The sequence below is a fragment of the Aspergillus vadensis genome (genome assembly GCF_003184925.1).
Source record: "Aspergillus vadensis CBS 113365 unplaced genomic scaffold BO88scaffold_41, whole genome shotgun sequence".
NCBI classification, from domain to species: Eukaryota; Fungi; Ascomycota; class Eurotiomycetes; order Eurotiales; family Aspergillaceae; genus Aspergillus; species Aspergillus vadensis.
In genome coordinates, this window is record NW_020292079.1 from 35,916 (window position 1) to 57,001 (window position 21,086).

At 52.3% G+C, this 21,086-nt stretch overlaps 10 protein-coding genes across 10 annotated transcripts; 8 read left to right on the plus strand and 2 right to left on the minus strand.

Annotated features, from left to right (window-relative positions):
* The first annotated feature begins 175 nt into the window (after positions 1 to 175).
* On the plus strand, positions 176 to 613 carry BO88DRAFT_409203 (uncharacterized protein). Its single transcript, XM_025707900.1, has 3 exons — positions 176 to 250; positions 319 to 446; positions 528 to 613. The coding sequence occupies exons 1-3, from the start codon at positions 231 to 233 to the stop codon at positions 545 to 547; spliced, it is 168 nt and encodes a 55-aa protein (XP_025557211.1). The 5' UTR covers positions 176 to 230; the 3' UTR covers positions 548 to 613.
* A 20-nt stretch (positions 614 to 633) lies between these two features.
* On the plus strand, positions 634 to 2,885 carry BO88DRAFT_219095 (RNase L inhibitor of the ABC superfamily). Its single transcript, XM_025701990.1, has 4 exons — positions 634 to 930; positions 986 to 1,147; positions 1,203 to 1,299; positions 1,356 to 2,885. The coding sequence occupies exons 1-4, from the start codon at positions 765 to 767 to the stop codon at positions 2,788 to 2,790; spliced, it is 1,860 nt and encodes a 619-aa protein (XP_025557212.1). The 5' UTR covers positions 634 to 764; the 3' UTR covers positions 2,791 to 2,885.
* Positions 2,886 to 3,675: 790 nt separating this feature from the next.
* Positions 3,676 to 6,495, minus strand: BO88DRAFT_492169 (snoRNA-splicing protein PRP40). The gene is made up of 4 exons (XM_025712901.1): positions 6,325 to 6,495; positions 6,088 to 6,242; positions 4,969 to 6,025; positions 3,676 to 4,916 (listed from the first exon to the last, which is right to left on the minus strand). Exons 1-4 carry the CDS (start codon positions 6,463 to 6,465, stop codon positions 3,876 to 3,878), a joined length of 2,394 nt encoding a protein of 797 aa, XP_025557213.1. The 5' UTR covers positions 6,466 to 6,495; the 3' UTR covers positions 3,676 to 3,875.
* A 168-nt stretch (positions 6,496 to 6,663) lies between these two features.
* Positions 6,664 to 8,878, plus strand: BO88DRAFT_492170 (TRAPP trafficking subunit Trs65 domain-containing protein). The gene is made up of 4 exons (XM_025712902.1): positions 6,664 to 6,949; positions 7,012 to 7,281; positions 7,332 to 8,457; positions 8,510 to 8,878. Exons 1-4 carry the CDS (start codon positions 6,775 to 6,777, stop codon positions 8,691 to 8,693), a joined length of 1,755 nt encoding a protein of 584 aa, XP_025557214.1. The 5' UTR covers positions 6,664 to 6,774; the 3' UTR covers positions 8,694 to 8,878.
* A 585-nt stretch (positions 8,879 to 9,463) lies between these two features.
* Positions 9,464 to 10,646, plus strand: BO88DRAFT_477439 (Mpv17/PMP22 family protein; the record flags this gene model as incomplete). Its single annotated transcript, XM_025711971.1, has 6 exons — positions 9,464 to 9,529; positions 9,685 to 9,775; positions 9,847 to 9,872; positions 9,941 to 10,283; positions 10,343 to 10,509; positions 10,568 to 10,646. The coding sequence occupies 6 exons, from the start codon at positions 9,464 to 9,466 to the stop codon at positions 10,637 to 10,639; spliced, it is 765 nt and encodes a 254-aa protein (XP_025557215.1). The 3' UTR covers positions 10,640 to 10,646.
* A 565-nt stretch (positions 10,647 to 11,211) lies between these two features.
* Positions 11,212 to 13,005, plus strand: pgkA (phosphoglycerate kinase pgkA). The gene is made up of 4 exons (XM_025701992.1): positions 11,212 to 11,298; positions 11,435 to 11,514; positions 11,613 to 12,033; positions 12,110 to 13,005. Exons 2-4 carry the CDS (start codon positions 11,449 to 11,451, stop codon positions 12,874 to 12,876), a joined length of 1,254 nt encoding a protein of 417 aa, XP_025557216.1. The 5' UTR covers positions 11,212 to 11,298; positions 11,435 to 11,448; the 3' UTR covers positions 12,877 to 13,005.
* Positions 13,006 to 13,704: 699 nt separating this feature from the next.
* On the minus strand, positions 13,705 to 14,251 carry BO88DRAFT_430449 (proteasome regulatory particle lid subunit SEM1; the record flags this gene model as incomplete). Its single annotated transcript, XM_025709248.1, has 3 exons — positions 13,705 to 13,738; positions 13,872 to 13,986; positions 14,137 to 14,251. 3 exons carry the CDS (start codon positions 14,249 to 14,251, stop codon positions 13,705 to 13,707), a joined length of 264 nt encoding a protein of 87 aa, XP_025557217.1.
* Positions 14,252 to 15,148: 897 nt separating this feature from the next.
* BO88DRAFT_409209 (uncharacterized protein) lies at positions 15,149 to 15,876 on the plus strand. Its single transcript, XM_025707901.1, has 2 exons — positions 15,149 to 15,258; positions 15,336 to 15,876. The coding sequence occupies exons 1-2, from the start codon at positions 15,177 to 15,179 to the stop codon at positions 15,407 to 15,409; spliced, it is 156 nt and encodes a 51-aa protein (XP_025557218.1). The 5' UTR covers positions 15,149 to 15,176; the 3' UTR covers positions 15,410 to 15,876.
* Positions 15,222 to 17,800, plus strand: BO88DRAFT_409210 (TTC39/IML2 family protein). The gene is made up of 5 exons (XM_025707902.1): positions 15,222 to 15,258; positions 15,336 to 15,353; positions 15,444 to 15,684; positions 15,747 to 16,750; positions 16,804 to 17,800. Exons 3-5 carry the CDS (start codon positions 15,675 to 15,677, stop codon positions 17,641 to 17,643), a joined length of 1,854 nt encoding a protein of 617 aa, XP_025557219.1. The 5' UTR covers positions 15,222 to 15,258; positions 15,336 to 15,353; positions 15,444 to 15,674; the 3' UTR covers positions 17,644 to 17,800.
* An 813-nt stretch (positions 17,801 to 18,613) lies between these two features.
* Positions 18,614 to 20,766, plus strand: BO88DRAFT_399172 (MFS transporter; the record flags this gene model as incomplete). Its single annotated transcript, XM_025705349.1, has 3 exons — positions 18,614 to 19,005; positions 19,125 to 19,216; positions 19,272 to 20,766. The coding sequence occupies 3 exons, from the start codon at positions 18,614 to 18,616 to the stop codon at positions 20,456 to 20,458; spliced, it is 1,671 nt and encodes a 556-aa protein (XP_025557220.1). The 3' UTR covers positions 20,459 to 20,766.
* Between the last annotated feature and the right edge of the window lie 320 nt (positions 20,767 to 21,086).

Sequence of the window (21,086 nt, forward strand, 5' to 3'; positions counted from 1 at the left end):
AGAGCCCCTCCTCATCGGGGTTCTCCAGCAACGTTTCTACCTCGCTCTCTCCTTGGTGCTGCCTGTGCAGAGATCTGGCGCGTTCGCATTTTGCCAGCCCAACCGCCGCCGTGTGATCGGCTTCATCCAGCACAGTTCACCCTCTAAGCGATCTTACTGCTTCTTTTTGCAGCTGCTCCCCCACCACATCGGTTTCGCGCATTCGACGCTTGATCTGAACATTAGCCATCATGTCTGACAAGCTTACCCGGTATGCCTCCTTATGTCAACCTTACTTGTTTCTCTTGGTCACACCAGCTAACAAATCTCGGTTTTCAGTGTTGCTATTGTCAACAGTGACAAAGTGAGTTTCCTATACCCCGCGGCATACGCTGCCAACAACCATGTGTCGACGCTCCAACGTATACTGAGACATCTCGCTTCGCTGGTAATAGTGCAAACCCAAGGTACGCGAATCTTCCGATGGTCCTGCTTTCTTCGCGCCCCCAGACCTATCTTCTAACGCTCCACCCTTTCTCTTCTTTTAGAAATGTCGCCAGGAATGTAAGAAGTCTTGCCCCGTCGTCCGTACGGGTAAGCTGTGTATCGAGGTCACTCCCGAGTCCAAGATTGCCTTCATCTCCGAGCGCCTCTGTATCGGTTGCGGTATCTGTCCCAAAAAATGCCCCTTCGGTGCCATTCACATCATCAACCTGCCGACCAACTTGGAGACTCAAGTTACCCACCGTTACTCCGCCAACAGTTTCAAGCTTCACCGTCTTCCCATGCCCCGTCCCGGACAGGTGCTTGGTCTCGTCGGTACCAACGGTATTGGAAAGAGTACGGCGTTGAAGATTCTCAGTGGAAAGCTGAAGCCCAACCTTGGACGTTTTGACAACCCTCCCGACTGGGAAGAAATTCTCAAGTACTTCCGTGGTTCCGAACTACAGAGTACGTATATATAGGATCGTGGGGTCGATTGTTACAGACTTCTAACTGTATGCAGACTACTTCACCAAGGTTCTGGAGGACGATCTGAAGGCTGTTGTCAAGCCTCAATATGTCGATCAGATTCCCAGGGCTGTCAAGGGCCCCGTTCAGAACGTTGGAGACCTCATCAAGGCCCGCGCTCAGTTGGGCAACCTGGAACACATTCTCGACACTCTTGGTATGTCACAGTTGCAAACTGAGCTTTGTGATAACACTGCTAATGATATATGCAGAGTTGAGACAGGTCCAGGACCGTGATATCGGTCACCTTTCCGGTGGAGAGCTCCAGCGTTTCGCCATTGGTCTGGTTTGCGTCCAGAAGGCCGACGTGTAAGAGCAATATCTAGAACCAATTTTCTATGCGTAAGAGCTGACAAACTTCACAGCTACATGTTTGACGAGCCTTCCTCCTATCTTGATGTTAAGCAGCGTCTCGCCGCCGCTCGCTCCATCAGAGAGCTTCTGCGCCCTGACGATTATGTCATTGTTGTCGAGCACGATTTGTCTGTTCTTGATTACCTGTCTGATTTCGTCTGTGTGCTCTACGGAAGACCCGCCCTTTACGGTGTGGTTACTCTGCCTGCTTCCGTCCGTGAAGGTATCAACATCTTCTTGGATGGTCACATCCCCACCGAGAACTTGCGATTCCGTGAGGAGTCTCTTACTTTCCGTCTTGCTGAGTCCGGTGATGACTTCATGGTGGACCGGGCCCGTGCTTTCTCCTACCCCAGCATGGAGAAGACTCTGGGTAACTTCCACCTGAAGATCGATGCGGGAAGTTTCACCGACTCTGAGATCATTGTCATGATGGGTGAGAACGGAACCGGAAAGACCACCTTCTGTAAGATGCTTGCTGGTGCTGAGAAGCCTGACGGTGGCAAGAGTGTTCCTCGCCTGAACATCTCCATGAAGCCTCAGAAGATCACCCCCAAGTTCCAGGGTACCGTCCGTCAGCTGTTCTTCAAGCGTATCAAGGCTGCGTTCCTGTCGCCCCAGTTCCAGACAGATGTCTACAAGCCCCTTAAGATTGATGACTTCATTGACCAGGAAGTCCAGAACCTGTCTGGTGGTGAATTGCAGCGTGTTGCCATTGTCTTGGCTCTCGGAATTCCCGCCGATATTTACCTCATTGACGAGCCTAGTGCTTACCTGGACTCCGAGCAGCGTATCGTGGCCTCCAGGGTCATCAAGCGTTTCATCATGCACACCAAGAAGACTGCATTCATCGTCGAGCACGATTTCATCATGGCCACCTATCTCGCCGATCGTGTCATCGTCTTCGACGGTCAGCCCTCCGTCGATGCTCACGCCAACGCCCCTGAGTCCCTGGTCACTGGTTGCAACACTTTCTTGAAGAACCTGGATGTCACCTTCCGTCGTGACCCCAACAGTTACCGCCCTCGTATCAACAAGTACCAGTCCCAGATGGACCAGGAGCAGAAGTTGGCCGGCAACTATGTAAGTCTACAATCTTCTCACCTCAGCACTGGCATGGTTCAGCCGTGGTGGTATTTTCTGTGTCTCATTAGAAATATAATACTGACTTGCATTCTTCACAGTTCTTCTTGGAAGAAGAGAAATGAAGAGGTTGTTCCGGGCAAGTATGACCGCGTGCCTCACCGACGTGACGGCCGCGACTCGGACCAGCGGCGTCGCTATCGTCGCTGGGGCTACCTTCGGGTAGTGGCGTTTTTCGGCGTTACAAAGGCCTCTGCAGCTCAGGGAAGGCGGCGCCGCTGCCGTGGCGTGCGCCTTCCTGATGATGTGGATGGTGCTTTGGAGGAGGATGACGAAGAGGGAGCGGACGACTTGTCCGGCTAGGTAGGAGCAGTGGTTTAACCTGTTCCAGTTAATCCTCTCTGGCCCCCCCCTTGTCGTCGCTCATGGTCGTCCCTCCCCAGCGCCATCCACGCCTGCATAGTTCAATCTAGTCCTCTTCACGATGGTTCGGAGTGAAGTCACAACGAGACTAGTCTATTAGATTATGTTTGGGTATACGGGATTTCCTGGATGGCGCAGTCATGTCGGAGTTACAATGTTTGTCAAAAGAGTTCAAGGTTATTCGCGACATGGATGGTCCGCCGACAAAAAAGGGTGTCGGTGAGGGGGAAAAAAAGATTAGCTGGTTATGGTCAAGCTAGGTGGCCACTGTCCAAAAGATTTCTTTTTTTTTTTGAACATATTTCATTACGCTAGTCATTCACTTCGTATATATCACTTGCCTTTCTTTATCCCCAAGCATGATAAGATATATCTAGGACAGTATAGTGAACTCTACATAAGTAGCTTGTGTACGCCTACGGAGCAAATTCCCTCCGAAAATGTCCGTCTCCACCGGAAGTTCATACTCCTCCCGCCCGATGACAGCGGTAAGTATCATCGTCCAGTAAGAGACAGACCTCCCGCATTTTGTTCGCTGGATCACATGAAGAAATATCAGGAATTACTTTTGAATGATACAGACGAGGCGTTTCAGTCTAAACGTCACTGCACATGACGAGCCGTGATACGTACCAGTGGGTTTGGTTGTGGTTATACTACTGGTAGTGGTCATGATGGTGATAAGTAGACTAAGTATTATATATATATTCACTACTCTTAGTAGTCCAGATTGAAGTTGAACCCATGAAGAAATGGACGCCATGACTTCGTTGGACCATGTTACATTACTACTTATCACTACTAGCTCTGCCATAGAATATCATTATAGGTATTGTATTTTTATTTTCACCTGTCAAGAAATGCATATATCAATCGTGCGGGCGCTAGACATACAAAGTCGATATACTGGGGCAGCAAAGACGACAGACGCGTCCACCAGAACCCGACACTACAAGTGTAGAGTCAGTCAGCGTCCATTGGCAGTTACCTATGGAACGGGTAGTAGTGTGTGTGTGCGCATCTACTTAATCTTCTTCAATCTCTCCTTCTTCGCTACCGGAGTGGACGGCCTTTTCCTCTTTCTTTCCATCATCAGTCGCCGCTGGAGTCCGCTCGCGACGGTCCCGGTCTCGCCTGGCACCGCGGCTGCGTTCACGCTCCCGACTATCACGTCGGTAGCGCTTCGCAGAGCGACTGGCCACACTTTCCGTGTCGCTGTCGCGTCTGCGCCTACGATCATTGCTTGTGGTGCTTCGGGTATCGGCACCATAATCCAGCTCATCCCGACCTCCACGGGGATCACCGCGTGTGCGATAGAGGCGTTCGCGCTCTTCCTCACGCTCACGACGCTCGCGTTCGTAGTGGCTAAGAGGGCGTGCGCTGCGATCCCGGTCCCAGTCGCGATCGCGATCCCTATCCCGCTCACGCTCACGGTAACGTTCCCGGTCTCGATCGCGCTCTTCCCGTCTTTCTCGGACGGGCGATAGGCCGCTGGCCTTCCTATAGGAGCGTTCACGGTCTGCTTGGGCTTTACGGCGATCTGCCTCGTAGGCATCTGGTTCTGGGGTCCGGCTAAGACGGCTAGACGTTCCCCTTCTTTCGCCTCTATAGGATAGCCCGCTGCGATGATCACGATCACGGTCGTGGTGATCACGGCGACTTCCGCGATCCCTATCGCGGGTCTCGCGATCTCGTTCCGCATCCTCCTCCTTCTCCTTCAGGCGGCGGATGACCTTGTCAAAGGCGGCCTGTCGGAGCTCATCGGTCTCCAGAGACTTGTACTCATCGAATCTTTCGATCCGCGGCTGCACCTGTTCCCAAGTATCAGTTGCACGGACAGGGGGATCGAGACGCTTGATCCGGGAACGCAGTGCATCTATAGCGCGGCGCTGATGACGGTCCGCAGCATGCTTCTCTTCCTCGCTTCGTCGGACAGCCTTCTCCTGGATACGCTGGAAAATCAGTTGGAGTATCTCCGGATCAATGTTGGCCGTGCGGCGATCACCAGATACAGCAGCGTTGAACTCCTCCAGAGTGGTCTTTGGTGTAACCTCGAAGCGTTTGTCCTGAGTACAGGTTAGTGACAAAGAACAGAAAACCGGAATTAACCACACTTACATCAAGTACATCCAAAACATCATTACGCGGGCCGCGTAGCGAGCGTTCTTCTTCTTCAACCATATCCCAAAACAAATCCAGGGGAGAAGATCCGGAGTTACCCAGGATACCGACGTACCGAGGATCCTCGTGGATCAATGGATAGATGTTCATCCACTTGCTTCCAGCCTTGATCTTACCCTGAGATCTCAGCTCCTTCAGAAGCTCGATAAACTGCTCGCGGGCATGACGCTCTTTTCTCGCCTTTGCAGCCTTTTGTTGCTGACGCGCATCATTGAAGGCCCGCTCAAGGGACTTGATGTGGTTCTCGAACGCAGTCAAAATATCGGACTTGCTCAGGGTTCTGAACTTGTCGTCGCTTTGGACTTTGTCATTCGACTGAATAATCGCCTGTGCTTCAGACCAGCGTGTGTATGGTTCCAGGTTCAGGGACTTCAAGATAGTCACCAGCTCATCCATAGCAGCTTTACGCTTAACAGCTTCCTCCTCGATGTGCTCCTTCTTGAGCTCAACAATGTACTCCTCGAAGAGCTGGCGCCTCTCGTTTTCATCATCCGTAGATCTAAAGATGGTTTCGCCCTCGATGATCGGTCGGATGGTCTTCCAGCGACTGTAATGTTTAATCTCAGGATGGCGCTTCAGCATGGTATTGAAATCTGCTCTGAGCTTAGCGAATCTTTCTTTCGCCCGATCCTTTTCCTGCATGCGAACCTCGACCGCATATTTTTCAAATGCTGCCTTGCGGTCTCTGGGGTCTTTGAGGGCACGATACTGAGGATCCTTGATGGTTTCACGCATGGTCTGTTCCCAGCTCCAATCGGGTTGCACGTTGTGGCGCTTCAGCATCTTCATGAACGCGTTCTCTGCCTCTTCGAGAGAGCCGTACTCAGGTTCGGCTTGCTGTGTACCTAGGATAGGAGCCGCGGCGATGCCGTTGGTATCCATCGAGCTATATCCTCCACGTCGGTCGCCATAGCCTCGATCATAGTCGTCGCGGTCACGCTGTTGAGGGTAAGAAGAAAACGAGCTAACACCACCTGCAACGAAAGTCGGGGCCCTATGCATAAACACGTTAGTCTCATAAGCGCATTGAGAGGCGAGTTTAGGTATAAAACTTACGCCACTGGAGGAGCCTGAGGCGCTGGTGCCTGTGCCAGAGCAGTTTTGTAAACATCTGGCATCTCCCAGGTGCTTTGCTTGGTTTCGGTGTTGTACCAGTATTTCCGACCACCCTCAGCAGTATATTCCTTCCACGGCTGATTTGCCAAGGCACGCTATATGGAAATTGACAATGAATTAGAATCCAGTACAGGAATATATGGCAATGTTATGTAAAAAGGGCATGAGGACACATACCTCCACCGGCGTCATCAGCTCGATGGGCTTCGACCACTGCGTCGCCTTCGTTTGCACATTGTAGTAGTAAACTCGACCATCAGAGTTACGCGCCTCCTGCCACAGGGAGGGCGCGCCAGCCGGACCATTCATGGAATTCATATCGAAGTTGCAGACGCTGCCGGGGACAGATACTGCTGTTGCGACGATAAGAGAAGGTCGGGAAAAAGCAGCGTTCGAAGAAGCTCGCCGGGGTTCCTGCGCTAAGCTGTTTGTTGTGTTTGCAGCGTCCCGGGGTATCGAACACCTCCACCCGGCGCGCCTGGGTCCCTGGCTGCTCTTTAATTAAATGCGCATCGAGGGGAATTCCGTCTGTTGCCTTCTTTTGGTCTCCCTGGCGTCGGTTGCCTGTGCGCGTGCTATCCTTTTACCCCGTTACGAGAAGAAGAGCATGCGGCTGTTGTTCTCGCCATGCCGAGTCTCGACATCCCCGGGGAATTCCTCAGACATGCTGTTCTAGATACAGTTGTCCCGCATGCTTCAGATGCCGACTTAGAATCAGCTCTGACGTCTGCTTTGGAAAAAGGTGCAGATGATCTCACTTCTGTGCTTTCGCTAATACCGCAACGCTCTCTTCTGTTCTTCGGTATGCTACGACCTGCTGGCCTGATCGAGCTCTATCTCTTACTCATATGTAGCGTGATACAGATGAGTTCTGCACCGTTCGCGTTGTCCTACGACTGTCCAATTGCTCCCCACCTAGCTTGAAACAGTATCTTCCGCACCTCGAAGTTCGACTCGATGCCTTTGCCATTGATCCCGCCGAGACAGTCGCGGAGAACCCGACCCCGACTCGGGACCTCATATTCTCAGGGGTTGTAGATTCACAGGAGCCATTGGTGGTGGTCAATGAATTTGAGGGAGACACTGGTGGGGGCAACCACGTATATGTGATCTGGAGTGTCAAGGCATTCTTGAGTAAGACCTTCGTCCATGTTCCGGCATCCTGCCGTGCTGATAAGCTTCAGAGCGTCCTCGCATACGCATTCAACACCCTTCCCTCCTCTTCATCGCCTCCGCTAGCCTCAACCCAGCTGAAACCCGACAGCAAGAGTCTCGGGGAGACGACTACCTCCCGCCTCTGATCCCGGCCTCTACAAATATTCTACAGCCGCTATCGAGTGACAAGTCCTTGGATCAAAAAGATCCATTCCTCCCCGCATCTAGGCTTCTGCGAGTTGTACCGGCGAAATACAGTGAAGATCCCATATATAACGTCCAGCAGCATTCCGGCCACCCCATACGCATAGTTCCTGCCGCCAGTGCAAGGATACGTTATTCCCGGCTGAATGCCTATAGTGGACGGCCTACTACGGTTGCAAGCCTCGATTTTGAGGTGACACCATTCCTCAATTGCGATGTCACATTTGACAAGGCAGAGCTTAGCATGTCGGATGGGACGATAGAAACCCTCACAGATGCACCGGGGTTGCTTCCGCCCATCCGTTGCCAGCCGCGAGATGATATTACCCTTGTATACAAGTTAACGCCCGATTATGCGCCCGACCCAAATCCATCAACGACTGTGATGGTCAGTGTTCTGGATATCTCGCTAGAAGCAATCATCCACCTGTCGGACAATTGTAACCCGCGGATCTTGATGCAATGGAGAACCAACGTTGATTTCTCCATGGTCCTCAACCCAACTTTTGGGGGTCCTAGCCAAGCCCTGCAACGAAACAACCGCCCTGCAAGTCTTCCAATGACACCCAACCAAAGCAACGCCGCAGCGGGGACCGCCACGCCTAATCGAAGCTCCCTGAGAGAACGGGCATACTCAACAGCAGGCCTTGGTGTATCGGTTTCGTTCAGTGGTCCTCCACATGTCGAAGTAGGAAAGCCCTTTGCTTGGAGTATCTTCATCGTGAACCGATCCTCCGGTTCTCGCAAATTCTCGATAGTTGCAATCCCTCGCCGGAAGAAGTTGGACCCACGGGGACATACCGTGCGACCATCTTCTTCATCTGCGACGAGCCGCAAAGATGCTCAGGTCGCGGAAGCTGTAACGGATGACAATATCGTTCATGCACTCCAGAAGAGTGTAGTTGGCCAGGAAGCAGAACTCATTTCTTTGAGTACTGACGTTCGGGCTGGGTGAGTAGCTTCATATCTTCCTTTCCTTTTACCCTAGCTGATTATATCACAGTCCCCTTTTGCCTGGCACCTGTTTTTCTACAGAATTGAAATTGCTTCCCTTGGCGGTGGGAGCACTTCGTCTGGAAGCTGTACGTCTGGTGGATGTAAATACGAATGAGATGATTGATATTAAGGACCTCCCGGACATCCATTCCTTTGACAGGAAAGGCAAGCCGACCGAGGAGGTCAGTTGAGAGGAGGTCTGGATTATCCTTATGATAGATAGCTTGATGCCGGCTAGCTACGATGCACGTTTATGGACTTGGCTATCTTTATGATTTAAGGGGTGATAACATGATTAGCGGGTGGTGATAAGGAATAGATATTCGTCAAGTCTGATGATGAGTTGCATGTATATCATATCAATAGAGCATTTAATCGTATGTACTAAGCGTTGGATCTCCCCATAAGGTACTAGTAGCAGTCATTATGAGATCTCCCTTAGTAAAAAGGAGAAGGGGGGCTATAAAAGCGGCAATGCAGACCCTCCGCCTCAAAAAGCGGCGAGCGGGCGGAGATGGGCGGGTGATCACGCGAGCGGATTGGTTCAAGGGGCGGGGGAGAAGTTCGAGCCCCCGGCAAGATGACATGACCTCGATCTTGCATCTTCGCTGCCTCAAGAATACTACCGTTCCTCTCGTTCGTTCTATTTAACAGGGGCTTGAATCGCTGGTCGACCTAAACCCAAATCTAACCTGCTTCTCCTCTTCTTCGTCTGTAAACAGTACACAGTACGCCCGTCTCATCGACGCCTAACGAGACGATCACTGACGCCGGGTTCCCCAGGAGTCGTCGGGAGGCTTGCTTAGTATTCGCCTGCTCGCCCTTGTTTCGCCTGTGCGCGCTTTCTGGCAGTCCTTTGCGTCATACTCGCCCCGAGCCCGCCAACCGGGATTTCCAAGCCGTTCGCCTTCGATTCCCTTCCATCTTGCCAATCACTTATCGTCTATCATCGCCCTTCGTCATGTTCTCCACTGGTCGTCGAAGAATACTCGATGGACTCAATCGGAGGTACATCTACGGCCGTCTGGTATGTGAAACCCTTTTGGTCTCAATTCCATCCTATCTCACCCAAGGGGGGTTTTTTACATTTTTGTCGTAAAAGCAATATTGTCTTACAAATAAATCTTGTCCTATGAGGGAACTCATCACTAATTTCACTCCTTCCATATTTCTCCTTTTTAGCCATTGCTTCACGCCATAATCTTTCTCATCGAAATGGCGGCTGCAATGCGACTTGCCGCTAAGTTCAACTCTTACTATGCGGAGAAACCAGGTAAGGCTGTCATGCTGCTGCTCCCTTGCTAAGGCGCCTTCAGGAGTTGACTGACTTGGTGTCGTCTTTAGTTTTGACCACTATGGTTACCAATGCGGTAAGAGTTCCTTCGAACGAATCATTTGTCGTTGGCATATGATCGACTGACGTTGGACGGCATGTTAGATCCTTGGTGGCATCGCAGACACGGTCGCACAGTTGATCACGGCTTTCAAAGCGCGTGGAGGACGCCGACCCTCTGATGGTAACGATCTCATCTCGATTGAGATCCATGACCTTGATAAAGAGAAGCCGCCTGCTCTTGGAGAGTTGGGACATGCTAGACATTTGGCGCCGGCCTTCGACTTTGAGCGTCTGACTCGCTTCATGTCATACGGTTTCTTCATGGCCCCGATTCAGTTCCATTGGTTCGGTTTCTTGTCCAGGACGTTCCCCCTTACCAAGAGAAACCCGTCGATTCCCGCTCTCAAGAGAGTGTGCGTGGATCAGCTGATGTTCGCTCCTTTCGGTATGAAGCGTCTCTAGAGGAAGAAGAACGCGCTTTCTGTTTGCTAATGACATCACCAGGTCTGGCGTGCTTCTTTTCCTTCATGACGGTCGCCGAGGGAGGAGGTAGGAGAGCATTGACTCGCAAGTTCCAGGACGTCTATCTGCCAACCCTCAAGGCCAACTTTGTCCTGTGGCCCGCTGTTCAGATCCTGAACTTCCGTGTCGTACCTATCCAGTTCCAGATTGTGAGTTCTATTGTGACCGATGTGGAGTGTACGGTGATACTGATACATCTTGTTCCAGCCCTTTGTGTCCTCCGTCGGTATCGCCTGGACTGCGTATCTGTCGTTGACCAACTCTGCGGAGGACGAGTAAGGGTAGAAGCGGGCTTATATTCTGGCTTCCACAAGGTTCTCAATCGTTTCTTCCCTCATTTGTCTGTCATTATTTCTTCCCCTGCGTCGTTTTGTGCTTACTGGGCGCTGTAAATGAGCTTTGGGGGTTCTGTTATTCTTCCTCTCATGGGTGGTGTATAGGTCATCTTCGTCCAGCAACGTGGGTACACCGGAGTCAATTGCATTGATCGATAAACCATGTCGACAAAAGGAATACACCAGTGTTTTTTTTTTTTTCGGGATTGAACCAGGCACGAGCTCCAATATCTCCTGTAGGCGGGGTTGTCCCCACGAGAGCGAGCCGGCTTCCATAGACGAGAAATATCGGAACGATTGCTTGATAGATCCACCCCCGGACGCAACAGAACCTCCCATCGCAGCCATGATCCGAGGCTAAGGGGCTCCGAACGGGGCATAACAGGCATAATGTTCACCCCTGAGGCCCCGGACCCTTCCGTCATCGATTCACGGTCGCTGACATCAGTCCCGCATCAGCCCGAGGCGCCCGCGATTCTTCTTCTCTCACCGGCTGCCCCACCACCAGCCCATAACCACCACTTTTACCCCGCCGCCGAACCGAATGAAGTCGTAGCTTCCAGTGCCTAGAGTGACCAGACTCGCTCACCGCGGACCTATTAAGTAGGCATTTTTCTTGATCCCCTCGTACCCCGTGGTGCTACTAATACTACGCTGTCCCCCCCAAATTTCCCCTTCCCTTCTTTTTGTCACCCCACCTCTCTCTCTCCCATTCTCTGACCCCATCCGACTGTCGTAGCACCGTCGTTCACCATGTCTCTCACCAACAAGCTTGCTATCACCGATGTCGACCTCAAGGACAAGCGTGTCCTGATCCGGGTATGTTGTTGTTACCCCGGAAACCCCCACCTATCCATCAATCACCATCGTGGGGTCGAGGTAGTGCTTCAATGCTAATCAGTCAATTCAATGAACAGGTCGACTTCAACGTCCCCCTCAATGACAAGAAGGAGATCACCAACAACCAGCGTATCGTCGGTGCTCTGCCCACCATCAAGTACGCCATCGACAATGGTGCCAAGGCTGTTGTCCTTATGTCCCACCTGGGCCGCCCCGACGGCAAGAAGAACGACAAGTACAGCCTGAAGCCCGTTGTTGCCGAGCTCGAGAAGCTGCTTGGCCGCAGCGTTGTCTTCACCGAGGACTGCGTTGGCCCCGAGGCTGAGGAGGCCGTCAACAAGGCCACTGGTGGCCAGATTGTTCTCCTTGAGAACCTGCGTTTCCACGCCGAGGAGGAGGGCAGCTCCAAGGATGCCGAGGGCAAGAAGGTCAAGGCCGACAAGGAGAAGGTCGCCGAGTTCCGCAAGGGCCTGACTGCTCTTGGTGATGTCTACATCAGTAAGCCATTCTTTTCTCGCCTTCCCATCTCGGGAGGCCAGTAGTTCATGAGCTCTGTACTAATTCCACACCACAGACGACGCTTTCGGCACTGCTCACCGTGCTCACTCTTCCATGGTCGGTGTTGACCTTCCTCAGAAGGCTTCCGGTTTCCTCGTCAAGAAGGAGCTCGAGTACTTCGCCAAGGCTCTCGAGAGCCCCCAGCGCCCCTTCCTTGCCATCCTGGGTGGTGCCAAGGTCTCCGACAAGATCCAGCTGATTGACAACCTGCTCCCCAAGGTCAACAGCCTGATCATCACCGGTGCCATGGCCTTCACTTTCAAGAAGACCCTGGAGGGTGTCAAGATCGGAAACAGTCTCTTCGACGAGGCTGGCAGCAAGATCGTCGGCGAGGTCGTCGAGAAGGCCAAGAAGCACGACGTCAAGATCGTTCTCCCCGTTGACTACGTCACTGCCGACAAGTTCGCTGCTGATGCCAAGACCGGCACTGCCACCGATGCTGAGGGTATCCCCGACGGCTACATGGGTCTGGACGTTGGCGAGAAGAGTGTTGAGCTCTACAAGCAGACCATTGCCGAGGCCAAGACCATCCTCTGGAACGGTCCCCCCGGTGTCTTCGAGATGGAGCCCTTCGCCAACGGCACCAAGAAGACCCTCGATGCCGTCGTCTCCGCTGCTCAGTCCGGCTCTATCGTCATCATCGGAGGTGGTGACACTGCCACCGTCGCCGCCAAGTACAGCGTCGAGGACAAGCTCAGCCACGTCTCCACCGGTGGTGGTGCCTCTCTGGAGCTCCTTGAGGGCAAGGAGCTGCCCGGTGTTGCTGCCCTGTCGAGTAAGTAAATTTGAACAGACATATTATCACACTCACTGGAAATGCGGAGATGCTGCACGACAAAAATCCGTCCAAGTTTGCTTTGGAGGAGGATGAGCTGTGGTTGAGCTTCCATGCTCTGGACTAGTTGGACAGGCGGGTTTGTTGTAGTACCTACCTGTCAGCCCTTCCCGGCGCCCCCTCAAGACAGGGGACAACTTTACGAATGTAATGTACAAAGAATGATAATTAATCTCAACAAAATACGCGTTTTGCCTATACTATATTCAAGAGAGGTTCTGATGATGTAATCTCTGACTAGTGACGGGTCCGAAGCTGTGAGCGGAGGATTTAAACGAAGTCGCAACAAGGAGGGCCGCCTCAAGAAGTTGATAGTCGGTGGGTTCGATTTCATCCAGTAATGGGTGTTTGTGTAAATAAAACCGTAGAAAGTACATAAACGTGCTTATGCACCACATACACCGCTTCCAGCAAAGTTGCAGCAAGCAAGCAAGCAAGCAAGCAAGCCAGCAAGCCTGCTACCAGACCTCCCGCTGCAGACGACGACTTATCCTCTGCAGACGAATCAATCCTCCATCACGAGCGCCGCATCAGGGCTAGCTAGCCACCTAGCCACTGGACCGGCACCGCCAAAGACAGACGAATCTCTTTACTCAAAATAAGTTCTATCGACAATTGTTTCATCGATCCACTACCGATACCGAGTTGCGTGAGGGTAGAAGTTGCACGTGTAATCAAGTCTAGTTGATTAATGCTTCGTGGAATTTGCGCGTGTGTGTATGTGTGTTCATCTCAATTAAAACCGATAACCCGTCCGTCATCTAACATTAATTCTATTAATTAGATGCCCCGACCTTCTTCAGTTCCTCTCTGTAGTTTGAAAGTAAAACAGGTTAGTCCATCTGAGCTTTATATGGGGTTGCAAATATATGGGGAGATATTATTGCGCCCATGAAATTGACCGATGAGGGTTGACTTGGCTTGGCTTGGGGGGAAAACGTACTTCAGTTGCTTGGAGAAGTCCTCGGCCGCATCGTCATCATCCCAGCTCTCCTCCCACAGGTGAGCGCTTGCGCCGTTGGCAGCAGATCCTTGTTCGGTTTCCTCCTGAGGCCAGTCTGCAAGTAAGTAATAAAAGCTCCGAGGTCAGCGCAATCCGTCATCCGTAAGTTTCATTTTGCCGGCTGGCTGTTTGTCTGGGCTGGAAGCGGAGCTAGCTCCCCTCTTCTGCATGACGGGGAAGACCAGCGGTCTGGTTCATGGCTAACCTTCAACGGGGAAGTCCTCGAACTCGTCATCTTCTTCCAGCACCGGGGGCTTCTGTTGCTGTGGCTGTTGGATAGGCTCGGCCTTGGTGTCCTGGGTCGCGGTGGGATTCGACATGATGGGTAGGTGAGTGGGAGGGGGGAGGGCAGCGGACAGGTGGCTTTAGGGAGGTGAAAGGAGGGGTCGTACGAAGGAATCAAAGAGGGAGAGGGGGAGGAGGAGAGGTGAGGAATGAGAGATGACAGATCAGAAGATCGAAAGTGGCGGTGGTGGGTGGTGTTGGTTGTTGGCAAGCAAGGTAAATGGAATGAGAGAGAGAGAGAGTCGCGGCGGCGGCGGAGGCGGAGACGCAGGCGATGGCGTCGGATCAACTTTGGCTGGGCGGCACTACTAAGGTAGTAAGTCAAATCGACCTGACGACGTCAAGCTTTACTGTTGTTCCCCTTCTTCCCCTCCAGTCTTGCCGGACATACCGGACATGACCCCAGCTCCCACTTCTGTCCAACATTTCCTTCCTCCCTCCCTCCCATTCGTGAGACATTTAAAATCGATCCCCTGTACCCGATGCGCTAAATCACTGGATCGTGATCTCTGAGAGCCTTGTTCGTGAGCAACTCCCGGCAATTTCCAGTCAGTTGCTCCGCCTCGCCGCCGCAAAGTGGACCGTGGGTTCGACGCTATTATTGTTTCTGGTCCCAGTTGCTTATAATCCCCAGGCCATCCGGCCTAGCCCTTGGCTCGGAGTCGCCTCTTCTTTTTTCTACTTCCGTACAATTTGTTCGCCTTTGGACTATTGTTATTGATTCTCTTGCATCTCCCCCCCACCTCTCTCTTTTTCTTGGGTTATGTTCCCGGAGTCCCGCTACGTCCTTGGTGCGTATCGAATGGGAGATTCGATCATCTTCCCATTCCATCTACGTCTGCTTCGGGGCCCTTCGGTTCTTGGTTAATTGATCGCCATACGTCTCGTGCACAACTTCCTTTTTAGTATTATTCTCTACTTGCAGGCCTGGTTTTCACCGGGCTCCCTTCATTTTTGAACATGTTTCGCGTAGGCTCCTGGCTCTATGGCAAGAAGCCGGCCTCCACCCAGTCCCTGGACTCTTTGTCCGAACTGCGAGATCGTGAGTGAGCACAGAGGTCTTCTCAGCCCCGTCTAGAATGCGATTAATGCTGACAATCAATTATTTCGGACTTAAAGTTGAGGATGCTATGAGGGGTATGTCCAATTTTCCATGCGTGATCGAATCCCCGCTCTTCCGGGGTCAGTGCTAAAGGCGCTCTGCTGACTGACCGGTTGGGCCACCAGCTGCCACGTTAATTCTCAATGACGATGTGGATGGCGCCGAAGACGGTCTTTCTGAAGGAATCTCGTCGTTTCATAATGTGCGTATGCCTTTGGTTTGGACAAGTACCTGCCGATCTTCAAAGTCACTAGCTCTGTAGTGCCTCTGCTGATCTACAACTCGTGCCTGGTATATAGCTTGGCAGAGGTGTCGTTGCGTTCATCCGGGCCACACTGGGTTTTGAACAGGAGATCATGCGTCAGGGTGTGTAACCAGTGTGACCACTGTCCTGTTAGTGGTGTCCTTTGATGACTGATGTTCTATAGCCTCGGAGCGACTCAATGCCGCGGAGACGAGTGCCGCCAACGACCAGCATCGCGCGCAACACAACTCTCATGCGCCCAATACGTACCACTCACAAATATATGCCCCCGGAACGGAATTTGCGCTCTGCCAGGCCATGGCGCAGCTCATGAGCGCCGTCGTCGGCGTCCTGAATGAAAGTCTCACGGAAAGTATCAAAGGATTCTATAAGCTCAGAAAGGCCTATATCACCCTAGACGCTATTCTTAAGATGGAGCAAAAGTTCATCATGCAGGCGCGGAACTCCGGGGATACTACCTCTACGGAAAGTCTGCCACGGGGTGCTGGGCAGGGAGCGGGGCCCACGTCCGTTCCTGCATCTCCGGTAGAGCCTGTCGACCTGAAGAAGGGTTTCTTAGATCTTTCAATTTCCGCGGACTCCGAAACATCAGCATCGGGTCCTTCTGATATGTTGAGCCATGATCCTGATTCGGACATTTTCAAGAACCAGATCGACGTCTTCGTCCACTCCGGCGCCAACTTCTGCTTCGGAATTCTTCTGCTCCTGATCTCCATGGTTCCGCCCGCTTTCAGTAAGCTTCTGGGAATCATTGGCTTCCACGGAGACAAGGAACGCGGATTGAGGATGCTTTGGCAAGCCAGTAAATTCCACAACCTGATTGGCGCTCTTGCCGCTTTCTCCATTCTCGGGTATTCAAATGGCTTCGTCCGGTACTGCGATATCATGCCCGATCCCGTCCCCGGCGATGACGTGCAGGGCTATCCCCAGGAACGGCTAGAGGCCTTGCTGGCCCTGATGCGGAAGCGGTTCCCGAAGAGTCAGTTGTGGCTGTTGGAGGAGTCACGGATGAACGGAGCAAACAAGAAATTAGATGTTGCCTTGGAACTGCTCTGTGGAGAAGACCGCAGTCCGCTCAAGCAGGTCGAGGCGCTGCGAGTTTTCGAACGGAGTCTGAACGCCATGTATCTTCATAGATACGAGCTTTGCGCAGAGTCTTTCCTCGAGGTATGCTGTCCTGATTGACGTATAGAAGACCGTAATCAAACTGACCATTACAGTGCGTCGAACTCAACTCTTGGTCTCGATCACTCTATTACTACATTGCAGGATCGGCCCATCTCAGCCTATACCGAAACGTTGCTGGAACGGATGCCACCGCGGCAGCCAAACACGCTGAAAAGGCCGTGGAGTACTTCCGGAAAGCGCCGCCATTGGCTGGCAAGAAGAAGTTCATGGCTCGGCAGCTACCGTTTGACGTCTTCGTTTCTCGCAAGATCGCCAAGTGGGAGGCTCGCGCCAAGGAGTGGAAGGTGCCCTTGGTGGATGCCGTGGGGGTGGATCCAATTGAAGAGATGATTTTTTTCTGGAACGGACACAGTCGTATGACCCAGGAACAGCTGGAAGAATCCATGACGAAGCTGGCGTGGTCCGAAAGCGATGCCAATAAGACATGGTCACGCGAAGGTACGGAAGAGAAGGCTATTCTGCAGCTCCTGCGTGCGGCCGTCTTCCGTGCCATGCGCCGGCACGACGAGGCCAAAGAGATCATTCGCACGAGCATCTTCAGCCAGGACAAGTCTCAATTCACAGGGCATCTCAAGGATGACTGGATCTACCCGGTGGCACACTTCGAGATGGCGGCCAATCTGTGGATGGAGCGCCCGACGTACAGTGCTATCCACGGAGGACCGGAGTCATCCAGCGAGAAGCCAGCTGCTGGAAGCACCGAGAACGATACACAGCTGGAGCGTCGCCAAGTGCGCGAATGCAAAGAGCACCTGGAGAAAGCAGCCAAGTGGGAGAGCTATGAACTAGACGCGCGCGTTGGGCTCAAAGTGACGGCCGCACTGGAGGCCGTTGAGAAATGGGAGAGTGCGCACGCGACAACATCCGGATGAGGATGGATGATTGATGTATTATGACGCTGTACATTTACCGCCAGCATTGGAACATTACGATAAGACAAGACATTAAAGGGATAGACGGAGCAATCAATGCATGTTTGTTGTTTGTTTTTTACAAGGGTACCCTGACCACGTAGGAGCGACAATTATAGATACACACGACCCGCCCGTATCTCTCACCTCGTCTAGACCATAGTAGACCATTCTTGAATTCTTTGACCGACAGTTAGACTTTCTAGCGGTGGCGACGATCACCGTGGGTCGGATAAGTTTCCGGCCCTGTCACCTATCTGCCCCATCGGATGCATCCGTCCCTGACAAGCGCTCTCTTCTTGGCCGGGTAGAATTGCCCTGTCAGGCTGGGATACGTGCAGGATGTGACTCATGATGCGTATAGGGCGATTGAAAAGGACCTGATCTATCCAGGAAATTGACGTCGATCCGGTAGACTGTTCTACCGAGATGGCCGAATCAGCGTGCGGCAAATGCAACGAAGCAACATTGGGAGGGTCCCGTTATCGGACGTCCGATGCCTATGACGCTGCTCTCCGGATAAAACGGCTTCGGGCTTCGGTTCCACGCCAGTGAGGAAATGTGCCCTAAAGATACTGGCATATCCTGCCTGCCCTGACTGACAGGAGATTTGGATCTTTGCCTCCACTTGTTGAATCATTCATTCATTCATTGTCTCAGGTACTTTCTCAGAAGTGTGGCGGTTGGAATCATTCCGATATATCTCTGTTGCATGTTCGGCAATTATCTTATCCCCTCCCACCTTTTACTTTTGCTTTTCGGAGATTCGGAGATTTTTTTTACATCATTTTTATCGGGGACATTTATTTTTAATTAATTCCGTCCCTCTGATATCATTTTTTCCTCTCGCATATGCATAGTGACTCGAAGGATTCTATTTACCGTTTATCAACTCGGAATTAAATCAATTGATTGAATATAGCTCCTCAAGATGTCGCGACGTGAGCACTCCCGCTCATCATCGCTCTCATCCGAAGATGTCGAGTCCTCCGAAGACCACCACAGCGCATACGTGCACCCGGACGACCCGACTGCATTGGAGAAGCAAACCACCGCGGCTTCGGGCATGTCGGCGCTCGAGAACCGTGCGCATTCAGTGATCTCGCGCATTCGCAGTCGCGAACCGGGGCAAACTGCCCGCTTCACGCATCCGCTGTCGCATACTAAGACCTCCGAGGACGTCATTGTTGACTTTGAAGGGCCGGATGATCCGTACAGGCCGATGAATTGGAGTTTTCGCAAGAAGGCGGTTACCACGATTTTGTATGGATTGACTACTATGGGTATGTGCGGTTGCTGGTATACTTGGTTGAATCTCTTTAGGTGATGTGGTGCTGACAGTGGGCGCGTGCGATAACTAGGTGCGACTTGGGCTAGTTCGATGTATGCTTGCTCTTCTACCGTTGCCGCAGTTCTATATTCCAGGTACTGACAAGGCGCAGTTTCTCCACAGGCACCAAGCAAATCGATGCGGAGTTTGGCGTGGGAGAGGAAGTCGGGACATTGGGTACAACGCTGCTGTTGTTCGGTTTCGGTAGGTCTCCATCCATACCATCATTCGCTCTCTGCGCATAGTCTGACCTAGTCAGGACTCGGTCCCCTCGTATGGGCACCTCTATCCGAAGTCTACGGACGCAAGCCCGCCGTCCTTGCGCCCTACTTCATCGCCGCCATTTTCTCCTTCGGCACCGCCACAGCCAAAGACCTCCAAACCGTCATGCTGACCCGATTCTTCTGCGGCTTCTTCGGCTCCGCGCCCGTCACCAACACCGGCGGAGTCCTGAGCGACATCTGGACCGCGGAGCAACGCGGCGCCGCCATCGTCGGCTACGCCATGGCCGTCGTCGGCGGACCAGTACTAGGTCCGATTGTCGGCGGAGCCATCTGCCAAAGCTACCTCGGCTGGCGATGGACCGAATACATCACAGGAATCATGATGATGTTCTTCCTCGCGATGGACCTGATCTTCCTCGACGAAAGCTACCCGGCCGTTCTCCTCGTCTACAAAGCCCAACGCCTCCGCTTCGAAACCGGCAATTGGGCCCTCCACGCCCGCCACGAAGAATGGGACGTCACCTTCAAAGAACTCGGCAACAAGTACCTCATCCGTCCCTTCGCCCTCCTCACCACCCCAATCTGCTTCCTCGTCGCCATCTACGCCTCCTTCGTCTACGGCATCCTCTACCTCAGTCTGGCCTCCTTCCCCATCGAATTCCAAGAAGTCCGCGGCTGGAACCAGGTCGTCGGCGCCCTGCCTTTCCTCGCTTACCTCGTCGGTATCCTCTTCGGCGCTTGCATCAACCTCTTCAACCAGAAATTCTACATCGCCCGCTTCAAAGCGAACAATAACTTCCCCGTCCCCGAAGCCCGTCTCCCACCAATGATGCTCGGCTCGATCGTCTTCGCCGCTGGCCTCTTCATCTTCGCCTGGACCAGTGATCCCCACATCCATTGGATCGCTCCCATCATCGGCGCTGTCTGCATGGGTTTCGGGTTCTTCACCATCTTCCAAGCCGCCTTGAATTACCTCATCGATACCTTCCAGAAGGTTTCGGCGAGTGCTGTTGCCGCGAACACGTTCCTGAGAAGTTTGTTCGCGGGCTGTTTCCCCCTCTTCGCTAATATCATGTTTCATCGTCTGGGCGTGGATTGGGCCGCGAGTGTGTTGGGTTTCGTCGCTGTTGCGTTGATTCCCATCCCTTATTTGTTTTATATCTACGGGAAGCGCATTAGGGCTAGGGGGAAGTGGTCTCGCGCTTCGGTTTACGGGTATTGATTTTATTTCTCTCCTTTGCTCGCTTCCTTCTTATACCCTTTGCGTTTCCATATATACCCCACGTTCTATAATTGGCCGGTCTTTCCTGAGTTGAGATGAAGGCAGGTCGGGTTAAAAGTTTTGTTTACTGGGGTTTGTTTGTTAGTTGTCAGATTGTTGTTGTTCGAGATACCTCTGGTCTTTCTGTTTTTGTTGGTTTTGGCATCATACGCATAGCATGGCGGGGGGGTTTAAAATAGAGAGGAACTACTACTAGTACGTAATATCAATGATTAATGTCTAGGTTTAGTTGAATAGATTGGTTCGTTCGGATATAGCTATTCTTTTTGTATAGGTCCAGACAATCGTAAGGGGCATACATAAGTCGCCGCAGCGCGGCGTTTGTTCTCTTTTCTTCGGCGATTGAACTTTGCGTAATGTAATTACTATACCGGGTATTGTGCAGTAATACAATATGTAGCTAAGGTGATAGCCTAGCCCTAAGTGGTTTTGTCGGTGATGTTGTATGGGATATGATTCTTATTAGAGTGCATAAGCAATGGGCAATATAGTAGTGGAGAGGACGGTCTTGATCAAGTCAATACACATCTGAAACACTAACATATAATGAATAGTCGAAGGACCCAAA